The 21,675-nt window shown below is 39.6% G+C and overlaps 1 protein-coding gene across 6 annotated transcripts; it reads right to left on the bottom strand.

Annotated features, from left to right (window-relative positions):
* Positions 1-1,191: 1,191 nt before the first annotated feature.
* On the bottom strand, positions 1,192-21,407 carry slc2a11a (solute carrier family 2 member 11a). Of its 6 annotated transcripts, none has more exons than XM_061260568.1 (13): positions 20,946-21,407; positions 19,248-19,360; positions 14,637-14,735; positions 14,475-14,540; positions 14,075-14,199; positions 11,858-11,987; positions 9,335-9,483; positions 9,014-9,201; positions 7,657-7,767; positions 7,319-7,420; positions 5,717-5,792; positions 5,395-5,522; positions 1,192-3,051 (listed from the first exon to the last, which is right to left on the bottom strand). In XM_061260568.1, exons 4-13 carry the CDS (start codon positions 14,519-14,521, stop codon positions 2,830-2,832), a joined length of 1,278 nt encoding a protein of 425 aa, XP_061116552.1. In that variant the 5' UTR covers positions 14,522-14,540; positions 14,637-14,735; positions 19,248-19,360; positions 20,946-21,407; the 3' UTR covers positions 1,192-2,829. The 6 variants fall into 6 exon arrangements, with proteins under 6 accessions (XP_061116552.1, XP_061116553.1, XP_061116549.1 ...); XM_061260569.1 differs by having other exon boundaries at positions 14,637-14,707; XM_061260565.1 differs by lacking the exon at positions 19,248-19,360 and having other exon boundaries at positions 14,380-14,540.
* Between the last annotated feature and the right edge of the window lie 268 nt (positions 21,408-21,675).

The following is a 21,675-nucleotide window of genomic DNA, read 5'->3' as shown; positions in this document are numbered from 1 at the left end:
GGTGTGCATCTTGTAGTGTACCCTCTATTAAAAAAAAAAAAAAATGTCTTCTATTTTCCCGACAACCCTGCCCCCCGGTGGCCAGAAAGAGAACTTCATCTGCATCAACTCGTGCCCCGGACCATGAAATCGGGCAATCAGGGGCACTCATATGCAGTGAACCTCCCCACCAAGTATCTTCCCCCCACCCTCAGAGCAATGGCCCAATTATGCCGCTCCCTCATGAGCCGGCCATACTCAGATCTGGTGGTTCTCGAAAGTCCGAAGCCATAGCTGCATGCCACCGTAGTGCTTGATTTTAATTTCTGAGCCTTAGTATGCCCAGTATAATTTGCATTGACACTGTTGTCTTCCTCGTGTTCTCACACCCCAAAAACAATCTCCAAAGGCAAATGCAAAGTCTAGAATCAAGAATAGACATCAACAGCTCTCTTCTGTATTCACTAATAATACAAATGAGTACACCTGCTTAACGAAACACATCTGTAAAGCCATTTCAACAAATACTTGTAGGACCTTAAAAAGGGGGGGACCATCGACAAAAGGTAAAAAATGCGTCACTGTCCAATTAATTCTGGTGTTCATATACAGTAGCTAAGAGAAAGTGTGAGGTGCTTGATAAATATGTTTTCCAGACCACTTTAATCTGGGAGTGCTAAGTAAGCTCTAAGGAGTTTATCGAGTATAATTCTCAAGGCATTTCATACCTATGGCCCCTGATCTGGGCCGGTATGTGTAAAGCCGCTCAGAGTAAAACCTTGGAATTCTGAAACACTTTGCGTTTCTTAGCTGAAACCCAAGTTTGACCCGGCTTTATACATACCAGCCCAGATATCTTTGGCCTTTGGGATGTCGTGTTAACACAAACATGAATACTCTTATAAACAAGAAATGGCACTAACTAACACACCCCTCATAAGACCCATGCACTTGCACTTTGTTATGTCAAGTATGAGGTCTACTCTACTGTCCATTGCATTGTCAAATGTCAAACATCCTCCAGACATATGGCAATAAAAGCATTTGGTCACAAACTAGCACTAAATATATGCATATGCACCTTGTGTGTGTATGTATGTGGCCCCCAAGATCCAAGATGGCCCTGTATGGGATAAGAAATAATATGTGAAATGAAATGTGTCATGGTAAATGTTCTATACTTTTGTAAAAACAAAGAGACAAGATAAGATATTCAGTGGATAATGACATTCATTTTTATTTAATGAATGTACACTCACTGAGCACATTATTATAACACCTGCTTATTCATGCAATTATCTTATCAGCCAATCGTGTGGCAGCAGTGCAATGCATATGCCTCGTTAATGAGAGGACAGAAGAGAAGGGCCAGACTGGTCAAAGCTGACAGGAAGGTGACAGTAATACAAATAACCACACATTACAAAAGAGGTATGCAGAAGAGCATCTCTGAACAGACAACACGCCAAGCACTAAACGGATAGGCTACAGCAGCAAAAGACTTAATAATTCTCAAAAATAAGTCTAATAAATACCTAATAAAGTGCTCACTGAGTGTATAAAGCTGTTAAGCATTACTATTTCCTATTAGGAATAAGTAAAAATATCTGCTGATTGTGCAGAAATCAGGATTGTCGACTGGATTACAGCAAGAGGCCCTTTTTTTCAATCATTTATATTTTACAGACTTTAATTGTATAGGAAATTTGTACTTCAGTCATGCATGCCAATAATGGATACATACAGTACTGTGCAGAAGTATTAGGCACCCTAGATTCTTTTATATAAATTTGGTATTAGATTTTTCTTTTTTCTGCATTAGTGTGTCAATAGAAAAATGTGTTTTCCTCCATGTTACAGATATTTTTTTTGTATTTCAATCAAATACTACACAAAATAAGGTAATGCCAGTGTCATTTTCCAAGTAAGGGTCCATCAAACCAAATGCATAATAATTCTAAAAACTTGAATAAACCTTAAGAGAATGTCCATTGTTTACTGCTTTTGAATAATAAATAGCATGTGAAATTGTGGAATGTGTTGTTGATGGGGGTTGGGTATTTGACAAAAACGTCAGTCAATGGACCTCAATGAATATATATTTGTATACAAGATGTTATTATTGTGATTATTGTACCTATTTTTTTTTTTTTACAATCTTCTCAACCTGTTGCGATCTGCGGGAGAGGGCAAGGTAGGGGAGGGAGAGGTAGGGGGAGGGTGACAGGTGGGCGGGGGAGTGCAAACACTAAAATCTGTTCTATTCTAAAGAACACAGCTGAGCAGAATGCTCATTTTTGGTGTTATTTGTCCAGTGTTTTGGCTGTGGCTCCATTGTGTTTCTAAGCGTGCCAGGCACCACCACAGTAATCGGTATTCACTAAAAAAATTGGCATTTCATTTTGGGTAGATCATTGTCAAGTTTGTGTTAAAAAAGGGGTGACACTTAAGGGGTTAATGAAATACAAATAAATTCTGTAACACTGAATTTTTTGTGGAAAATCTCATATTTGCTCCTCTCTACTAACCCAAAAATGCAGAAAAAAGATGAAATTTATATTAAAGAGTCCAATACTTTTGCACAATACTGTACATCTAAACATTTTTAATGTGCAAATAATAATTATTCAGTGCCACAATATATTGAATCAATTGTCACGATCAATTAAAAGGTACAAAGCCTGAGATTAACTGGGAACAAGATTCCCAAGATTAAAGTTAATTTTGGTTTAAAAACATAATTATTCATCCTACAATAATTTACTGAAACCATAAATATAAAAAAGCTTTTATATAGTTATTATAAATCTTTCATTCATGAACAGCTCTGCTGCTCACACGATGCACAAACTACAGGGAAGTAGAACTGAGTACTTTGCCCAGCTGGTATTGGGGCGGTTGAGTTAAAACTGAAAGTTGCCTCTCCTGGCCCCGGAAATTGAGTTTGTCATACTCTTCAGTAATGGCAGCGACACTCTTCCCCTTTGTCTCAGGTAACACTAGCCCAATGAAGATTGCTGAGAGGAGGCAGACAGCACCGAAAGGAAGGAAGCAAAACTGGCCAAGGCCTCTCTGAAACAGAAAGGTGTAAACATATGAGAATGCTGAGAACATATTTGTTTGAAATTGGTATTTAAAATTGCACGACATGAGAAACCATTGTGACCCATTTACTACAAAAGGCAATTCAGGACAAGATGGAACAGACAACATACAGTATTACATTAGAAACTTATCCAAAACTTTCCTCTTTAATTGCCAAACAAAATACAAATAGTTTGCGTATTTTTGGTTACTGTTGGTTTTGGTTATTACGCAAATATTTTCAATGTTTTATAACCTTCAAAAATACGGTATTGTTAACAAAAAATTGTTAATCCGCAATTATTATGTACTTGGACTTTTGTTTATTTTGTACGGAGAAGGAGTATTGCAGAACCTTTATGTTAACATAGGTTCGTTAGACTAGCCTACATGATGATGTATATAACATTTAAATCTGATCAATTAGCCATTACTAATGTTCCTAATAGTAATTGCAGTACAAGAGATAAATGTATGACGGGAACATTTGTAATTAAGCCACATAGCCTAATGTACCTGCTAAGAAATGTCTATGGGGAAAAAACAAATAGTGGTAATGACATCAACCCACCCCCCGCCGCTACAAAAGACACACTGCACATAAAGACCCCATGGCAGATTCACGTTAATCACTACTTATAATCAATTGTACTCTTCTACTGCAAATCACAATACCAGATTTAATTAGAAATAAATAACCTACCTAAAATCAAATTAAATCCAATTACATCAATGTTTTTTATCGTAATCTTAAATCCTTGCAATGACAGCATCCATTGTAATGCTAGCAGACTACTTTTCCCTGAATTGACATGTGTAGCCACTGCCAAGAAAGTCTTTTTGAACATTGTATGTAAAAAATGTTTTTAAAAATGCATTATATGGAGCATATTATTCCCTTTGCACAGACAATCTGTAAACCTTAGCCCATTTTTGCTCTACTCTAAATCCTTTGTGCAAGCCCCCTAGTGGACATTTTACAAAGTTTGGAGATGGCTCCTCTGCATTACCATTTTAAATTGAAAACATTGGTGCTAGCCTTCCAAGCAGTTAAGGGGTCTTCCCCAGCTTACCTACAAAAAATCATCAGACCCTACACCCCTGCCAGACCTCTTCGTTCAGCCTCCACAGGCCGCTTGGCACCTCCCCCACCTCACGCTCACAACTACTGTCTGTTCTGGCTCCACGGTGGTGGAACGAACTCCCCGTTGAGGTCAGAACTGTACAATCTCTCCCCACCTTCAAGCACAAACTGAAGACGCACCTCTTCAAGCAGCACCTCTCCCCATCCCTCCCTACCTCCCTGTGATCCTTAATTGTTGTCTTTGTGATTTACGTAGTGTTTCGGTATTTTTAGTTGGCTAGGTAAGCAGTATTTGGATAGTTAAGTTTGGTCACTTTTGCTTTGTTGTTTGTTTATTTGTTGGAAAGAAAAATATATATAGGCCCTGGTCCTTATCTTTGTTGTACGGGTAGCAATTTAAATTGTACTTCCCTCTAGGGTCTTTCAGCCCGCTTAGCCCTGGTTATGGGTATGCACTTTGTTGTACGTCGCTCTGGATAAGAGCGTCTGCCAAATGCCAATAATGTAATGTAATGTAAAAAAGGAATAATCTTGGTTTTTGACATCGTTGATGGTGTGTGAAAAAAGATGGCAAATGGAAGAGCGGGGCGATGATTAATAGCTCCCACATACTGAACGGAGAGGCAATTATAAATCACCAAACAAATGGTACATCAGATCTTGTACTTTTGACAAACGTTATTCATTTCCAACCAATTAGCAGCGGTTTGGGAAAAAAAGAAAAAGGCATAACTCCCGTATAAACCAGGGATACTCAGATCTGGCACTTGAGGCCAGCAGTACTGCCTTTCACTGTTCCCTTCTGTTCAGGGACTGATTTAGACCTGGCACACCAGGTCAGAATAATCTATAAATCTGCTGGGGCAGCCGGTAGCCTACTGGCTAAGGTACATGACTGGGATCCGGAAGGTTGGTAGTTCAATCCCCAGTGTAGCCACGCTAAGCTGTTGGGCCCTTGAGCAATTTCTCCAGGGGGGATCGTCCCCTGCTTATTTGAATCAACTGCAATGTTTATTATAATCAACTGTCAGAAAAATAACTGGAATGTAATGCTATACAACAGATATTATAACCAGTACTACAGGCTTCAAGGGCCAGATCTAGTATAAATGAGTACCTGCAAGGAGTTAGTTTGGTCTTCACAATTTAAATGCCTAATGGTGACTCATTCCAATGGGCAGTTTTGTGAAAAATTACTTTACCACTGTTTACAGCCTGCCAAGCATGGCTAAGTATAAGAATCTCACCACAATGAAGGGAAAGAGCATGCCCATCAAGAAGAGGTTGATCCACATCATGGAACCAGCAAGCATGTAGGCAGCTGGGCGAGCTGTTTGACTGAATACTTCAGTAGGCAGGATACCTGTTACTCCGGCTTGGAGACAAATACCAGGAGATGAGCTTTGCTTTTGTTTTTTTACTTTACTATGTTCATGTGGTTAATATTTAGGAAAATAATAGATATAGCACGTAATTTAGATATGCATTTGCATCAACAGCTTGAGAAGAACCAAATACAGGCAGCATCATTTGCTCTTGAGTTGGAGCTATTGAAGAGAAGTTACTCACCTGGCCCTGTTCCAAAGCTGAGTATATAGGCAAAGACAGAGGTCATACTCAGGTAGGGCATCCATGACACTACGTGCTGTTAAAAATAGACCAACAGTAAGTATTAAAGCCTATTATAGCTGTGAATAAACTGCTTTCTTCCAAATATTTTTTCTTTTTTAATCTACTTCCTAAGTTCACATTGCCAAAAATACCACCCAACACTATAAAAATATCTGCTGCATGTTTGTTTGTTGATTTTATGCAATGAATGCAACATTTGACAGTTTGGGAACATTACTGTCAGTCATCAATCTGTTCTTAACCCTTGTGTCCGGTTTACTTATTAGCACCTCTGAACAGTTTATTTTGGTAAGCATATTATTTGGCCAAAATCTCTGACTGTTGCAAGACTAGATACAGAAAGCTCTTATCCTTGAACTAAGGAAGCAGATGAATACACTTGCCTCTTCTGAAGCAGCTGAGAAGCCAACCATCCAATTACTTTTGGTCCCCAAAAATGGGGGGACTATGTATAAAAAGGGATATGATGTCTACAGTCTCCACACTTTAACCTCACATTTATGGTTTCATTTCAAATCTGTCCAAATACATACAGGCTGCACTGTATACAGTAGCAGTCAAAAGTTTGGTCACACCACACCCTTTTATGCTTTTTCCCATTTTTATTTTCTGTTTGTCATCAAACAATTAATACATGGTCAAAGTGCAGATTCTCAGCTTTTATTAAAGGGTATTTTTGTTCATTGGTTTCACCATGTAGTAATTACTTTTATACATAGATAAAAAGACAAGAAATGTTTTGAGACAAATTCAATGATTATTACAAAATAGTCATGTTTTGTATTTGGTTGCATACTGTTGACTTCCTGAAGTCTTTGACCTATCAACATCACCAGAGTTTGGATATAATATGTTCAGGTAGTCGTACAAGTGATATCTACCGCATATCTGGCAGCAGCATGATGGATTGAGGCTCATTTGATACCTTTGACCCTTGATGACAAAGCCATTTAGCCAACAAATGTGTAACATACTGTATCAGCATAATTTACAGCTGAATCTAGTCTCACCCCCCAGTTCCCATTGAGATCCATTCAAATACAATAAATAAGAGTTTTAGTATCGCATGTAGGACAACCTGAAAATAAGATATCCGGACGATAATGTTGTTGATAGGTTTTATTTGATATTATGTTCATTTGTGTCAAACATTGAAATGAGGGACTACATATAAATAGTGCCTAAGTGGTGAAAACAAAATGTATATAAAAAGCTCAGTCCGCGCGTTGACCACGTATGAATTGTTTGATTACAAACAGAGAAAATAAAATATTAAATCAGAAAAAGACCCCAATGGTAGAGCATATATACTCAGTGATCACTATATTAGGTAGACCTGTACACCCTATCATTTGGTTACCATGTGTAATTTTAGAGCCTCCAAATGGTATTTTTGGAAACCGCTGAGGCACAGCTTAGAAAAGCACTGCAGAATGCTCATTATCAATATCAAATTTGAAAGAGGATTTGCCCAGCGTTGTGGCTGTGGCACCATTGTGGTCCTAAGCATTTTCATGATTTGACATACAGTATCCTTACCTCGAATGACAGACCCACTGTGAAGATCACTGCCCAGCAAGCCATGAGAATATATCCACCCACCAGCAAGAACTTCCTTCCTAGCTTCTCGATCAACAGGTTCTGAGAGGAAGACAGGAGATTTCAAAGTTTGCAATCATCTGAATTGCTACTATAACCACAGAGTGACCATTTGTTCCAAGCATCAATAGATAATGTGAATAAACTTTTAAAAAACAAGAATAATTTTGCCATTTAGATACAGAATCTGCTAAAGCTGAGGAGTCACTCGCTTTTGCGGTGCTTACATAACATGCAACTGTGTGTAAGCAATAAGTGGATTTGTCAGAAATACTTACACTGAATATTGAAGCAGTAAATTCACAGCTGCCTGTGCCAATGGTAACATACTGGATTGTTTCTGTAGAAATCCCAGCTTCTTGGAACACGTACGAGGCATAGAAATATATCTATTGTAGGAAAAAAAAAAAACTATTCAATGGGAAAACTGAAAGATAAGTTTTGTCTTTTATAATAGCAACTAAGATTAATATCAATGTAGGATGTAAGGAGTGAGCAGAACAAATTGGAAGATATACAGTGCAGTCCAGAACAATTAAATGTTTAGCATTGTGCCATTTACTTGTTCGCTTCTGTTTACTTGGATATTCATTTTTGTCCTCAGGTGCCCACATTTTTGCACACTACCATACGACATGTAAAATACTGCATTTTTCTTACTAAATTACACAACACTTTTAACCCTGAAAAAATCGTTTTTAGATGAACAAGTTTTGGAACAGAGTATTTAATAAATTAAATTAAATGACACTTAATATCTGGTAGCATATCCCTTGCATACAATAACTGCATTAAGCCTTTGACCCACTGACATCACCAAAGTGATGCATTCTTCTTTTGTGATGCTTTTCCAGGATTTTACTGCAGCCTCTTTCCGTTGTTGTTTGTTTTGTGGGGTTTATTCCCTTCAATCTCCTCTTCAGGAGGTGAAATGCATGCTCAAATTGGTTAAGGCCTGGTTATTGACTTGATCTAAAATCTAAAATTTGGGTCATTGTCTTGCTGCATGACAAAGTTTCTCCCAATTAGTTTGGACGTATTTCTCTGTAAATTGGCAGACAGAATGTGTCTTCTGACTTCATCTTGCTGCTACCATCATGAGTTACATCATCAATAAAGATTAGTGAGCTCACTCCAGAAGCAGCCATGAAAGCTCAAGCCTTGACACTTCCTCCACTGTGCTTCACAGATGAGCTTGTATGCTTTGGATCATTCCAAGTTGTTGTACAAGCTATCTTTAATGCTTGTGCAGTGGTTTCCCCTCTTTTCTAAGCGTCAAAATGGCTTGCTTGCTGCTCTCTGGTCTTCCCATCCTCAGCAAAAACTACATTTCGAAGTGTGACATGTAGGCTACCAATGGCAAAAAAAACAATATCTCACAGTGTATACCCACCATTAACTTGTGATTAGCTCATAGAAATGGGGACTTCTGTGTCATTGTTCTTTGCAGTCTGAAGTTATTTCAGGGCAACAGGCAGAATTAGAACAAAAACAATATTGTTACATCACCTGTCATGTGATTGGACCTCTAATGATCAATTGACTAAAAAGAGATACAACCCTTTTTCTGAGACGATTTACTATGCCACATTTGCTCAGTCGCCAGCCCCCTACTCTGCATCCAACCTCACTCACAGCATCATTTCCACATAGTTGCATGGCACTGCTGATAACCATGACTGACAGCAGCTGCCATCGCAGACTGCGGTCAGTAAGGAGTTCCCAAGGTCCCCTGGCCTTCATTCCCATGGCTGCCGCTTGCTCTTGCTGCATCTCCTCAATCTCACTGTGCAGGACATCACAACCCCGAAACCGAGACAAGGCTGTGCAAAGACAGGAAGGATCAGCCTTAAAACATGTTCTCTCCAACACCTTCATTATTTATGTCCACATTTATAAAATACATTATAACAAGTATACAGTATACAGTATACAGTATCTTCTGGCTCTCCTCACCCTTGATGCAGGCCTCCTTGTCCCCTTTATCAATGAGGAGGTACCGCGGGCTTTCAGGAAACCAGGGTAATGTGAGAAGCTGGATGAGACCTGGAACAGCATTGCTGGCCAGAAGATATGGCCAGCAAGACTCACTCCCCAAGATCTCCCTGTTGAGAATAAATCATTATCCCTACTGAACTTTATCCTTATTAAGCAAACTGAATACTTTTCCTCATGCTAATCTGATTTGTCATATGGTAGTATTTTGAGCACATTCATATTCACATTAAATAATCTCTTAATAGTATTTTTTAAAAATTTAATTAAATAGATTACATTAGATCCTGATTACATTATCTTCTTCAGCAGTCCTAAAGGGTAATTACACTTTTTTTCTTAAGCTGTAAACGTGTTTCATTTTGGCATAAAAAAGTGTGTTCTGCTGCCCTATAGTTGAAAAATGCTTTATGCAGTCCACAATGACCCCACCCCAATTGTGATAACAGCATACCCTTTTCATCGTACCTTTACGTCATACACATGGGCTCCAGAATTATTGGCACCCTTAATAAAAATGGTTAATAATCAAAATTTTATGTTCACACATATGGGAAAACAATATACTTTTATTTCAATACATTTACTCTCGTGTTTCAATGTTTTTTTATTTAGTCATCTATGTTTTCCTGAAAACCACAGAACAATTATTGTGGGTAAAATCAAAGTGAAATTGACAATACAATTTTTTTACTTAGTTAGTCTCAGTCTGAAGTAACTATATTGTATCATTGCATCACTTTCTGTTTCACTACAGTATAAAAAAGCAAGCAAAATCCCTGTCAACCATCAGCATGGGAAAAGCCAAAGAACTGTCAATTCATATGGTAATTGCCCGTCAAGTGGGGTAATGGGTACAAAGCAATACATAAACAGGTACACATACCATGTGAACAGTACTGTAAAGGCAATAATAAAAAGGCATAAAACAAATGGAATGGAAACTTGCCAGGAAGAGGATGCAAGTGCATATTATCCTCATGGACGGTAAGGAAGATGGTGAGGGAGGCCATAAGTAACCCAAGGATCACTGTTTAAGAATTGCAGAGATTGGTTGTATCTTGGGGTCACAAAGTCTAAAAGAAAATATAAAAATAAACATAAAATACTGTGCCCTTACTGAGCACAATAAACAAAACCAAGCATTTTGAGTTTGCCAAATCTCTTTGGAATCATGACAGGAAGAAAGTGCTATGGTCAGATGAAACCAAAATTGAACGTTTTGGCCATACACAGAATCAACTTGTTTGGAGGCAAAATGGAATGCATACAAGAAGAAGCCCCTCATACCTACTGTCAAATATGGTAGTGAGTCATTGATGTTTTGGATAAGTTTTGCTGCCAGGGGTCCAGGGGCACAATAAATTCAACAAAGTAAAAGGAAATCCTAGCAGAAAATCTGCTTGCCTTTGCTAGGAAGTGGAGTCTTGTTCGTAGGTAGATTTTCCAGCAGGACAATGACTCCAAGCACACTTCAAAATCCACACAGAAATGGTAAAGTAAAAACAACAACCATGTTCTACAATGGCCATCTCAGTCTCCAGACTTAAATCCCATAGAAACCATGTGGTCTGAACTCAAGAGGTGGGGTATATCACGGATGTCAATGATTCTGAAAAGTTCTGCATGGAGGAATGGTCCCTCCAAATGTGTCCTCTAACTTTATCACAAATTATAGGAAAACAGTCTTGGCTGTCATCTTTGCCAGGAGTGTTTGCACAAAGTATTAAACCAAAGGTGCCAATAATTGTGGAACCTGCTTTTTGGGGAAATAAACATTTTATTTCATAAATACCACTTAATCATGAATAAACATGCTTTATGAATGTTGGACAATAAAGCTTTTGTCAGTAACTATTATTTTTCACTTACAGCACTTTTTGTGTATATTTATCAAGGGTGGCAATAATTCTGGAGCCCACTGTAGATGTCAATCAGATATCCAGTCAGAAAATAGGTGAAACCCACAAATTTATCAAGTTTACTTTAATAGCTAATTTTCATAGTTTGCAAGCTAGCAGTTACGGATCAATACGAAATGGAACACTGCCAGTACTTGAATGGTTACTTTATGCAAACACACCTACTCTACCCACCCCAGAATGCATTTTTTTCTAAACTGTGTGGATGGTGGAGCCAGGCTGAAACAATGAGTGCAATTACTCTAACTAATTTACACAGATGGGTATCTGCAGGCACAATTCAGGATGGAAGGTAAAATCCAGTGTTCCACCAGTGAATCACACCCAGTCCAGTTTGACAGTTACAGATTAAGCCTAGTCCTAGACTAAATTAAATTTTTAATGGATTTTCCAAACAAAAGGCAGTTTAGTCGAGGGCTAAGCTTAATTTGTGTCCGTGAAACCGGCCCAGAGTGTTTTGTCCATGAATTTCTCCTCAGGTGGGCACCTCCTAGCTCTCCAGATTTCCATCAGAGAGGGTGTGTGGAGATACTGTACATGGAAGAGAAACCCGTGAGCCTACCTGAGCCCAACCACTTGTCCCAGCACCACTCCAAAAGCTGTAAACACAGCCGAAGATATGGTAACAGCACCTCGTAAATGCTTGGGTGCACTCTCTCCAAAATACATGGGCTGGACGTTCATGCTGACACCTGAGCAAATAAGGGAGCAAATTCCAGCATTATTGACGTGACATTCAGACACAAAACGACAAACAATATCCCTTAGAAACAATACTTTTCTTACATGATAAAACCTGTTAACCCTTTCGGTCCCAAGAGGACCATATGGCCCTCTTTTCAATCAATCAAAATGCTACTATACTATTGTTTTGAGAAACCCGACGAAATGATTTCAACATTCTCAATCAAAGCGAAAAACACTTCATATTGGGCTTGGGACTGAAAGGGTTAATGCATATTACATTACATTAATGGCATTTGGCAGACACTCTTATCCAGAGTGATGTACAATTGACTAAGCAGGAGACAATCCTCCCCTGGAGCAACGCAAAGGGCCCAACGGCAGTGTGGATCTTATTGTGGCTACACCGGGGATCGAACCACCGACCTTGCGGGTCCCAGTCATGTAACCTAACCACTACGCTACAGGCTGCCTTGCTAAACCTTCATAGCATGGCTGAGAGGAATTATTAAGTCAGAAAAATATGACAAATAACTTTCATTATGGATGTGATGCAAAAAGACTGAGACAGGGCAGACAATACACTTTCAAAAAATTTTACGATCTAATGTGGAAAGTTTGATATCCATGTAATTTGGCTGAACATAAAAATAGGATTTAAAAAAATATTGTAATACTTTCTAATATTTTTAATAATTTGTCTTAATTTTTATGAGAAAAAAGCAGCGTTATAGATGTGACGCCATTGTGTTCAGAATGTGATATGTCTGAAATGCATTGTTTCTGAATCAGATTCTATCAGAACACATTTGTTGTCATCTGAAATGGTTGAGTCAGTTGAATGTCAGTTTTTAGAAAACCATCAGAAATTATTTCAAGATGGATGTCAAATAGCATTGATTTCAATGGTAAATGGACTAATAAATACATTTCCTGATAAAATAAAGCCGTTATTTTATCAGATTTCAAAATGGTCACATAATCAACTATTTGGGGCATCATTAAAGCTCTTGTGGTGTTGAAAATGACATTTCCCATGCTATGTGGATTATAAAGGAGTTGAAAGCAGTGATTTTACAAATGATACAGAGGCTCCGAGTCATGTGTCGAGTACGTAGGCCAGTTTTCCCTGAAGCCCCACTTCAAGGCTTGTATCGTTTAACACATATAAACACATATATAAACATATCTCAAGGTCAGCTTAACAAAGTACTGCAGCTAAAGTATCAAAATACACATTATTCTTTCCTCTATAATAAAAAATAAAAATCATTTTGAACATTCATACCTAAAAAGGTTTGTGTGTTTCCCTTTTTCTTTTCTTTTTTTACTTTTGAAGGTGAAAAATAAGAAAAGTATCCTCATCTCATATTATTGTGATTTTGACCACATGTAAACTGGAAGACCTCAGAACATGACATCACACAAAATGACATTTTTGAGGTAGTTTAATTGGGAAGTACATTTATTTTGTCATTCTCAGTTTGCCATTACTATGGAATTGCCCAGGGTGGTTGTGGTTCTTTGACATTAATATCTGTATGCTTATTATTTTCTACAGAAGGTCTCTCCTGGAATTACTCCTATTGTTTCTCTGACTGGATATATGGACCTATGGATAGTCCTGTGAATATACACTATATTACATTGGGAACTGTGCAGCAGCCACAAAAGTCGGCAAATCATTACAGTGCACATATAATGATTCCCACAGTGGATGTGAGCGCATTATAAATCTTTCCACACACTTTGGTAGAAGTTTAACTAGCGATTTCCACTTGAACAAAATCCACATTAAGAACAGTAATCCAGTATTTTGGACCAGCAAGGAATGTACTTTTTCTTCAGGAGCATTTGGCCAATCAAGCCTGAGAGAATCTCAAATATTTGTATCGAAGATGAGATACAAATGACATTTCTATTAACTCCAGAGACAACTAGTGGCAGTTTCAAAATATTTTCATATTATATGATCTATGTGTGGATCAGTTGTGTAATAAAACATGTAACCGTGCTAATATCCGAGTATAGGGTACCTCTCATTTTTATTTTAAGATAATCTGAACACCTTTCTGAAGACAGGCTTGACTCCTACCTGCATTGATCCCCACAAGAAGCCGGGCCAGAATGATCATCTCAAAGGACCTAGCAACTCTACTGGACACTGCCAGCACAGAGCCCAGCAATAAAAATACATTGTTCAGCAGCAATGACTTCTTCCTAAAAGTTGGAAAGTCACAAAGGTGTAATCACAAAGTCACAAGGCGATATATACAGTGTAGCTACAAACTTTTGAGTTAGAGCTATGTAAAAACAATACATTAAATAATTTGTAGTCAATGCAACTGTGATTTATAACAGTTTAACAGATTGGGTCACATGTTTCACACCAAACATTACCTTCCAAAGTGGATAGCCATGGGACCAGCAATCAGGGCACCTGCCAGCCCCCCCAGTGAGAAGAAGGACACAATGAAGGTCCATATTAGAGTCACCTGGTAGACCTGGAGGTCTGCACCCCAGCGTTCCTGGAAAGTTTCATTGATAAACCTCTGGATATACTGGAAAAAGAAAAGAACATTCACCGCCCAAACGTTTGCTTTTCCATACTATAAAAGTGCAGTTACGGATATAAAAGCTGAAGTTGGTAGTCTTACGGTAGTAGGCGCGTTGATTATGGCAATATTGTACCCGTACTGAAGAGTTCCCCCAATGGCTGCCGAACACACTGTCAGGGCAAGGATTCGAGCATTACCCTGTTGGCAGACAATATGAATCATACAAAACAAAACTCTCATTCAAAATTGATTACAGTACTGGTGGAGACAGGTAGAACTTCCTGCACCTCCATTATCTAACCAGCTTACTCCTGGTTAGGGCCGTGGGGGCTGGTGCCTATCACAGCATGCTTGCATGCATTTGGCGAGAGGCAGGAATACACTCGGGACAGGTCGTCAAGCCATCACAGGGCAAACACCCCATTCACTTACACAATCATACCTATGGGCAATTCTGAGTCTCCAAAACTGGAGTGGCCAGCAGAAACCCACAAAGACACAGGGAGAAAATTCAGATAGGACTTAAAGATACCATATTAAATACGGGAAGTTGTACACAGAGGATGTTACGCTATATAGGATGGTGCTTTTATATTTGGTTCCCAGTTTTTCATTTTGTATATTTCCTAAAAGGAATTCTGCTTTAAAACAAAATATAAGGCTAGTGTCAAGAAACTTGTGTCAATAGAATTCTGTGCTGTACGTCAGAAGGGTGACAGACCCCTGTGGGACCCCTGTGGGGCTGTCATGATTGGATTATGACAGGGAGACGACAGTGGCAGGACCAAACAGGCTTTGTCTAAGCAGGAGCTGTGTGGTTTTTAAATTCAAACCCAGGATTCCTCAGGTTGCCAATGCATAAACTTCTACCAGCAACCTAGGGAATCAGCTGTTAATGAGACATTGGCTGGGATTCAAGTAAACAAACTTAGACATACAATAAGTAACCCAGGATTCACTCAGTGGCTTATCTCAATAAAGAGTTCAATGTTGTCTGTAGCACAAAAAGATATCAAACTGTAGGAAAACAAACTGCAACTTCAAGATGGCTTTCTGCCCTCATTCGCTTTCATTATCACCTGTCAGGGAGGGACAACCAGGTATCATCTCAGGCCCAGGAGAATGGGGGAGGCAATGGTCAGTGAGCTTGTAAATATTACTCCAGGGTCCAGGGTCTTGGAATAATATTATTTCCCAGGCCCAGGAATTTCACCCGGCAGCCCTGATTAACACCATCATTGGTTTTATTCGATTACATGAAACAGGGGTGTCCAATCTTAAAAAGTGCCGGTGTGGGGTTTTGCTTTAGCCTAGCACAATGACGCCTGATTAAACCAAGTAGAAAATCATGGTCTTCAAGCAAGATATTGACAAGTAGAATCAATTAATAGTCTAATCTATTATACTAATTAGAGTAATCCCCCACCCAGACACACCAAACAACGGAAGAAAACACATGTAGTCTAACCATATTCAAGTGGAATGAATTTAGTGTAGAGGCAGATGTGCCTCTGGCTTGTACAGCCTTCAATGATACAATTGTGTATCTTGAGATGACAATAGTATATAGGTGAGTGACTGCATGGAACAGATAGTTGTGTCTGTATGTTAGGACCTTAAAATGCGTGGGAGGAGTCAACAAGAATAACCCCTTTGCACAGACCCCCAATCTTATATAAATCCATAGGTAGGGAGCCGCAGTGGGGCAACAGGCTAAGATGCAGCGGACTTGTGGTTGCAGTTTGTTGTAGTAGCACACCGAGGACCGGGGTTTGGATACCCGGTCCGGCCAAAAGCCAAGTTTGGCCTGGTTTCATGGAGCGGCATAATTGGCTCGCTGCTCCAGGGGAGAAACTTGGCAGGGTTAGTAGGGATCGCCGCATACAGCACCCCGAAGCAACGGTCTAATTGAGACAAGACGCAGAAGGCGTCTCACTCTCAGGGTCGTAAGATCCTACTGGGCCGCCGAGGGACAGGGCCCTAAGGCGGTGTATCCCCAGCTAGCACCAATTTTTAAATGCAATACGAGTATGCAACATGAATCAAATAAGCAATGAAAACGTGGCTGGGTATTACTGTGGCTTGTGTGGAATTTTTAAAGAGTTGTCCGAAATGTATCTCTCCGTACGATTGTCAGTAGAAAAACAAATGCAGGTTTGTCTTTGTTTCCAAAAGGTAGTTTAATATAGTAGAGAAACTAGTGGGTCTGTTCCCCAAGTACAGATCAACAAGAGTCAACAACTGAGGGAGAATGTCAACACTTATATCCAGTCCAGTCCCTCAATGGAAACAGTGGACCAAATGGACATTGCCATGAATTTGAAAACACATCACAGAAAATGGAGGGGGGGGGGGGGGTGATTAGATCTGGTGGGGGGAGAAACAAGGTGTGGTGAATTGGGCTGAGGGAGGGGGGTAGAGGATATAACACAGATCAAAGAGGTAAATTTTAAAACACATCATTGGAAGTGGGGAGGGGGGTGATAGATCTGGTGGGGGGAGGAACAGGTTGTGGGGAATTGGACTGAGGGAGGGGGTAGAGGAGATAACGCGAAGGTACTGATCAAAGAAGTACATTCACAGTATTGGGGGCTAGATAGGGTTGTAGATTGACCAAATGTAGGTTCACTGTACTGGGCTTGGCAAGGAGAACTAGCATATTGTCATACGTATTGCTTGTACAAAGTGACAGCATCATGCATGGCCGTGAAAAATATCTGCTCCTTTCCTGATTTTCTCTGTTATTGCATATTTGTCACACTGAATGGTTTCAGGTCATGAGGCAAACATGGAAACGGTACACTTTTTACATTATTTAATTTATTTAATGGAAAGGGGTATGAAACACCTATATCAACCATCCTCCCAGGAGTGACCAGCCTGCTAAAATGTATCCATGGGTGCAGTGACAACTCATACAGGATGTCAAACATGACCCCAGAAGAACATCCAAAGAACTGCAGGCCTTTATAGCCTCAGGTAGGTTCAGCGTTCATGACACAATAACAAAGTGCCTGTGCAAAATGGCATTTGAGAGTAACAATGCAGAAACCACTGCTAACCAAGAGAAACATCAATATTTGCCACACATGTGCAAAAAAAAAAGTAGCTGGAAAATCCACAAGCCTTTAGGGATAATGTGAATCTCTGAATAGATTAAAGAGTGGAGCCCATGGACAACGTGGGGCCCATTATGACTGGTGTAAAGCAAATACAGCATTTTGAAGTAAGAACATACATCACACCAACAGCCAAGCATAGTAGTTTACTTTACTGCCTTGGGACCTGGACGACTTGACATGAGTTCTGCTCTGTACCAGAACATTTTTAAGTCCACATCTGAATGGTTGAAAATAAATAAAATTAGTTTGATGGGTGTTTGATAACTTTTGATTGAACTTTTGAAATTGATTGACTGAAAAGAATCAAAATGACATTTTTGGGCTGGTCTTGTCAAAGTGCTGACTTGAAACCAATGGAGATTGTAAAGAAAAGAACAGTAAATCGACCTACTGTCTTTGTTAAAGCAAAAAAGTGGGTTAAAATTCCTCAACAGAGATGCGACTGACTGATATCAAATTATAGGAAGTGTTTGATTGTAGTTATTGCTGCTAAAGGTGGTGAAACCAGTTATGAAGTTTAAGGGGGCAATTGATGATATGAATGTTTCATGAAAAAAAGTTATCAAACTACCACCCCTAAGAAAAAGTAATTGTCCCCTTAAGCCTGTGACTCTCACCAGCCAAGAAATAAGGTAATGACAGTGTCCTTTTCAGGACAAGGTGAATGGTTTCTCATTCTAAAAATGTACTAACTCTGAGAAACATTGATAGACTGTCCACTGTTTACTCAGAATTTCTCTGGAGAAATTATCATTGCTGTCCGTTTAGCCGTTGTGTACTTCTACAAAAGCACTTCTATGTAGAAATGCTATTATCCACATTTTTGTATATGTTTTGTGCACTCTTGAACATGACTAGTATGAGCGTATCTAGAGAGCGATACGTCTCAAGTTCCCACAACCCTGACTCTGAGGCGAGTGCAATCAGGGCTCTACAGTATATGGCGATCCTACAGCCCCTGCAGGGTCCCTCCCCCCACCCTTAGAGCGGCGAGCCAATTATGCTGCACCATGTGTGCCAGCCAACCGCAGCTTTGGCAGGACCGGGGATCGAACGAGCCACGAGCATTTCTGACCTTTCGCTGAAAGATCTGTAACCATTTCTCATGGCACTGTATACAGTATATTGGCCATATTCTATACAATTCAGTTCAGTCCTTTATTATAATCCTTATGGAAATTTGGTTGCAGCATGAATCCATTAAAGTTGCTTTGGATAAAAGTGTCAGCTAAATAACATGTAATGTCATGGTTGAATGTCATTTCCATTTTATGCCCTCCTGCTCTTGACTGATAGCAAAACCAGCAAATCATAAGAGAAGCATAAAGCTGACTCAATATATGATGTGTAAAACATTTCCATGAGAAATTCCAACATCTTAAAATTAAAGGATCTCAGCTTCCTTTAACAATAAAGGTGCTACTGACCCTTTTTGCACAAGCCCATTTAAATGAAAATGCAACTTATTGCACTGACATGGCACTGACATAATTGCCAGAGGAAATGAAAAATCTGATTGTGAGACTACACAAATATGGAAAAGGATACAGGAAGATTGGTGACCAACTAAAAATCAGTAGAAACACACCTGCCGCAGTAATCAGAAGGTATCAAACGAGCCATAGTACCACTAATCAGAGCTGCAGTGGCCGTCCTCCTAAAATGATGCCATGGACAGTGTGCTCCTTGCACAATCTAGCTCTGAAAAACAGACAGGCAAGTGCTTGAGACTTGGCACAAGGGTTATTAATGGAAATCTTGAGTTTCTGTGACAGCTCAGACATTGCATAACGTCAACCTCTACGGACGGCGTCAAAGACCTAGAGATATCTTGCTTGCTCTTCGGCACAAGACGGACCCTTGCTTGCTCTTCGGCACAAAACTGCTAAATTAAACTTTGCTAAAGAGCATGAAAAGAAGCCTGATGAATATTGGGAGCGCATGCTTTGGTCAGATGAGACCATGGTAAATTTGTTTGTCTGAGATGGGGTCCAGCATGTTTGTGTGAACCTGGCCAGGACTACCACAATGAATGCATAGTCCCGACAGTGAAGCATGGAGGTGGGAGTGTGATGATATGGGGCTGCATGAGTGCAAGAGGTGTTCGGGAGATAACAATTATAGATGGCACCATGAATGCCTGTGGATATACCAAAATACTGGTTGACAAGATGACTCCCGGTCTCCTGAAGCTTGGCAGAAGAGGATTATTCCAGCATGATAACGATTCCAAGCACACTGCCAAAATCACGCAAGAGTTTCTAAAGAAGAAAAGAGAGAACTATGACCTGTCCAAGTATGTCACCTGACTTGAATCCAATAGAACACCTTTGGGGTATTTTAAAGAGAAAGGTAGGGTAACACAACCCCTCCAGCAAAGATCTGGTGGGGGGAGGAACAGGTTGTGGGGAATTGGACTGAGGGAGGGGGTAGAGGAGATAACGCGAAGGTACTGATCAAAGAAGTACATTCACAGTATTGGGGGCTAGATAGGGTTGTAGATTGACCAAATGTAGGTTCACTGTACTGGGCTTGGCTCCCATGTTTTCCAACAGTTTGGCAAGGAGAACTAGCATATTGTCAAACGTATTGCTTGTACAAAGTGACAGCATCAAAGAGCAGCTGAAAAAAATTGTCTCCAGAAATGGTGGATTGAGTCTGTCATCAAAAATAAAGGTGGACATACCAAGTATTGAGAAAATAACTATTTGAATCTCAGTAATGAAAGGTGTACTGACTTTTGTTGCATTGAGTTCCTACTGTGGGGCCTGCATTTTCTATATAGTAAATCTAAACTGTTAGTTTTGAATTTTACATAAGAGAAAATACCCTACTGTTCATCTCAAACCCTTGTTAGGTTAATTTATAAGATGCGCCTTTCTCGCCTTTGCACAGGTGGACTTCTATGAAGGTAGGCTACTGTCTGTCATATGATTGCGAATTTATGAGCATCAAGATTAAAGGATCTCACACGGCAATGAATAGTGGAATGTGATCACTCAGATTAGTTTACGGTCAGGAAGCCGGAAAAGGTCTTATAATTATTACATCTAGCCAGAGAAATGGTTAAAGTGGAATCTTTCAGTTAACCTGGTTGACATAATATCGGAAACGGAATTATGGTATGAAATATCCGGCCAAATGTGGATACATGCCAAACGGGCAGTAGCCTTTCGTTTCTAATCTGCATTCCCTTCTCATACAATCAGATGAAAAATAACACAAAGCACTTTTATTAATTCAAACAGTCCACTACGGGAAATATAACACAAAATCAGATACGTACCGTTTCCTCTTTGTAACCGGACATGTTGCATACAGACGTTTTTGTGGTCATTGATTAGCCTGTTTATTTATAAAGACCCTTACATAGGAGACAATCTCGAGAAGTGAGCAGATTGGTGCAGGTCCGCGTGGGACATCCATTGCAGTTTACTGAACTCAATTTGGGGCGGAGCTGAAGATATCTCTAGGTTTCTTGTAAACATTGGCCACAGTTAGAAATTAAAGTAGCGTACAATATTTTTCTGCGCATAGCCTATGGAGCCTACACGTAGCATCGGCTACATTAACGTGAATATCTTGCTTTCTATTAACCCCAGGTTTCCATTAAAAAGTAATCACTCGAAAAGAACCTGCGCAAATCAGTTTTGGCAGATGAATTATCATTTTGCTAAACCCCAAGAACTGCAGTGAAATCGCTGTATAATATGGAACGAACGTCACCGCTTATGAGTCCTGTTGCCGAAGTTGCAGAAACCAATATGGCGTCCAGTGCGCCTCTCTATTTCCCAGAATAAGCTGTGGAAAAACTGGTGGTTTTTCCACCAAACGAATGAGTGGAAAAACACAAGACACAAGTTATACTCAAAATACATATAAGAATAACAATAAATGTGTGAGTTTACTTGACACATTGGGTAAATAAGTTATTGTGACGTTGTTTTACTCATCGTACCTCAACACAAAATCTCTGGTTGGTTGTATTACACACGTGTTGATGACGAGCTGGATGG

Source organism: Conger conger, chromosome 11, assembly GCF_963514075.1.
Source record: "Conger conger chromosome 11, fConCon1.1, whole genome shotgun sequence".
NCBI classification, from domain to species: domain Eukaryota; kingdom Metazoa; phylum Chordata; class Actinopteri; order Anguilliformes; family Congridae; genus Conger; species Conger conger.
Note: the sequence above shows the minus strand (reverse complement) of the source record. Positions and strands in the feature narration are given on the sequence as shown.

Excerpts from the sequence above, each read along its gene's own strand:
- slc2a11a (XM_061260565.1), bottom strand. The coding sequence starts at position 20,996 with ATGACCACAAAAACGTCTGTATGCAACATGTCCGGTTACAAAGAGGAA. Across the intron at positions 9,484-11,857 it reads GGACAAGTGGTTGGGCTCAG|GGAGATCTTGGGGAGTGAGT; the intron begins GTAGGCTCACGG and ends TATTCTCAACAG. Across the intron at positions 7,421-7,656 it reads TTACTGCTTCAATATTCAGT|AACCTGTTGATCGAGAAGCT; the intron begins GTAAGTATTTCT and ends TCTTCCTCTCAG.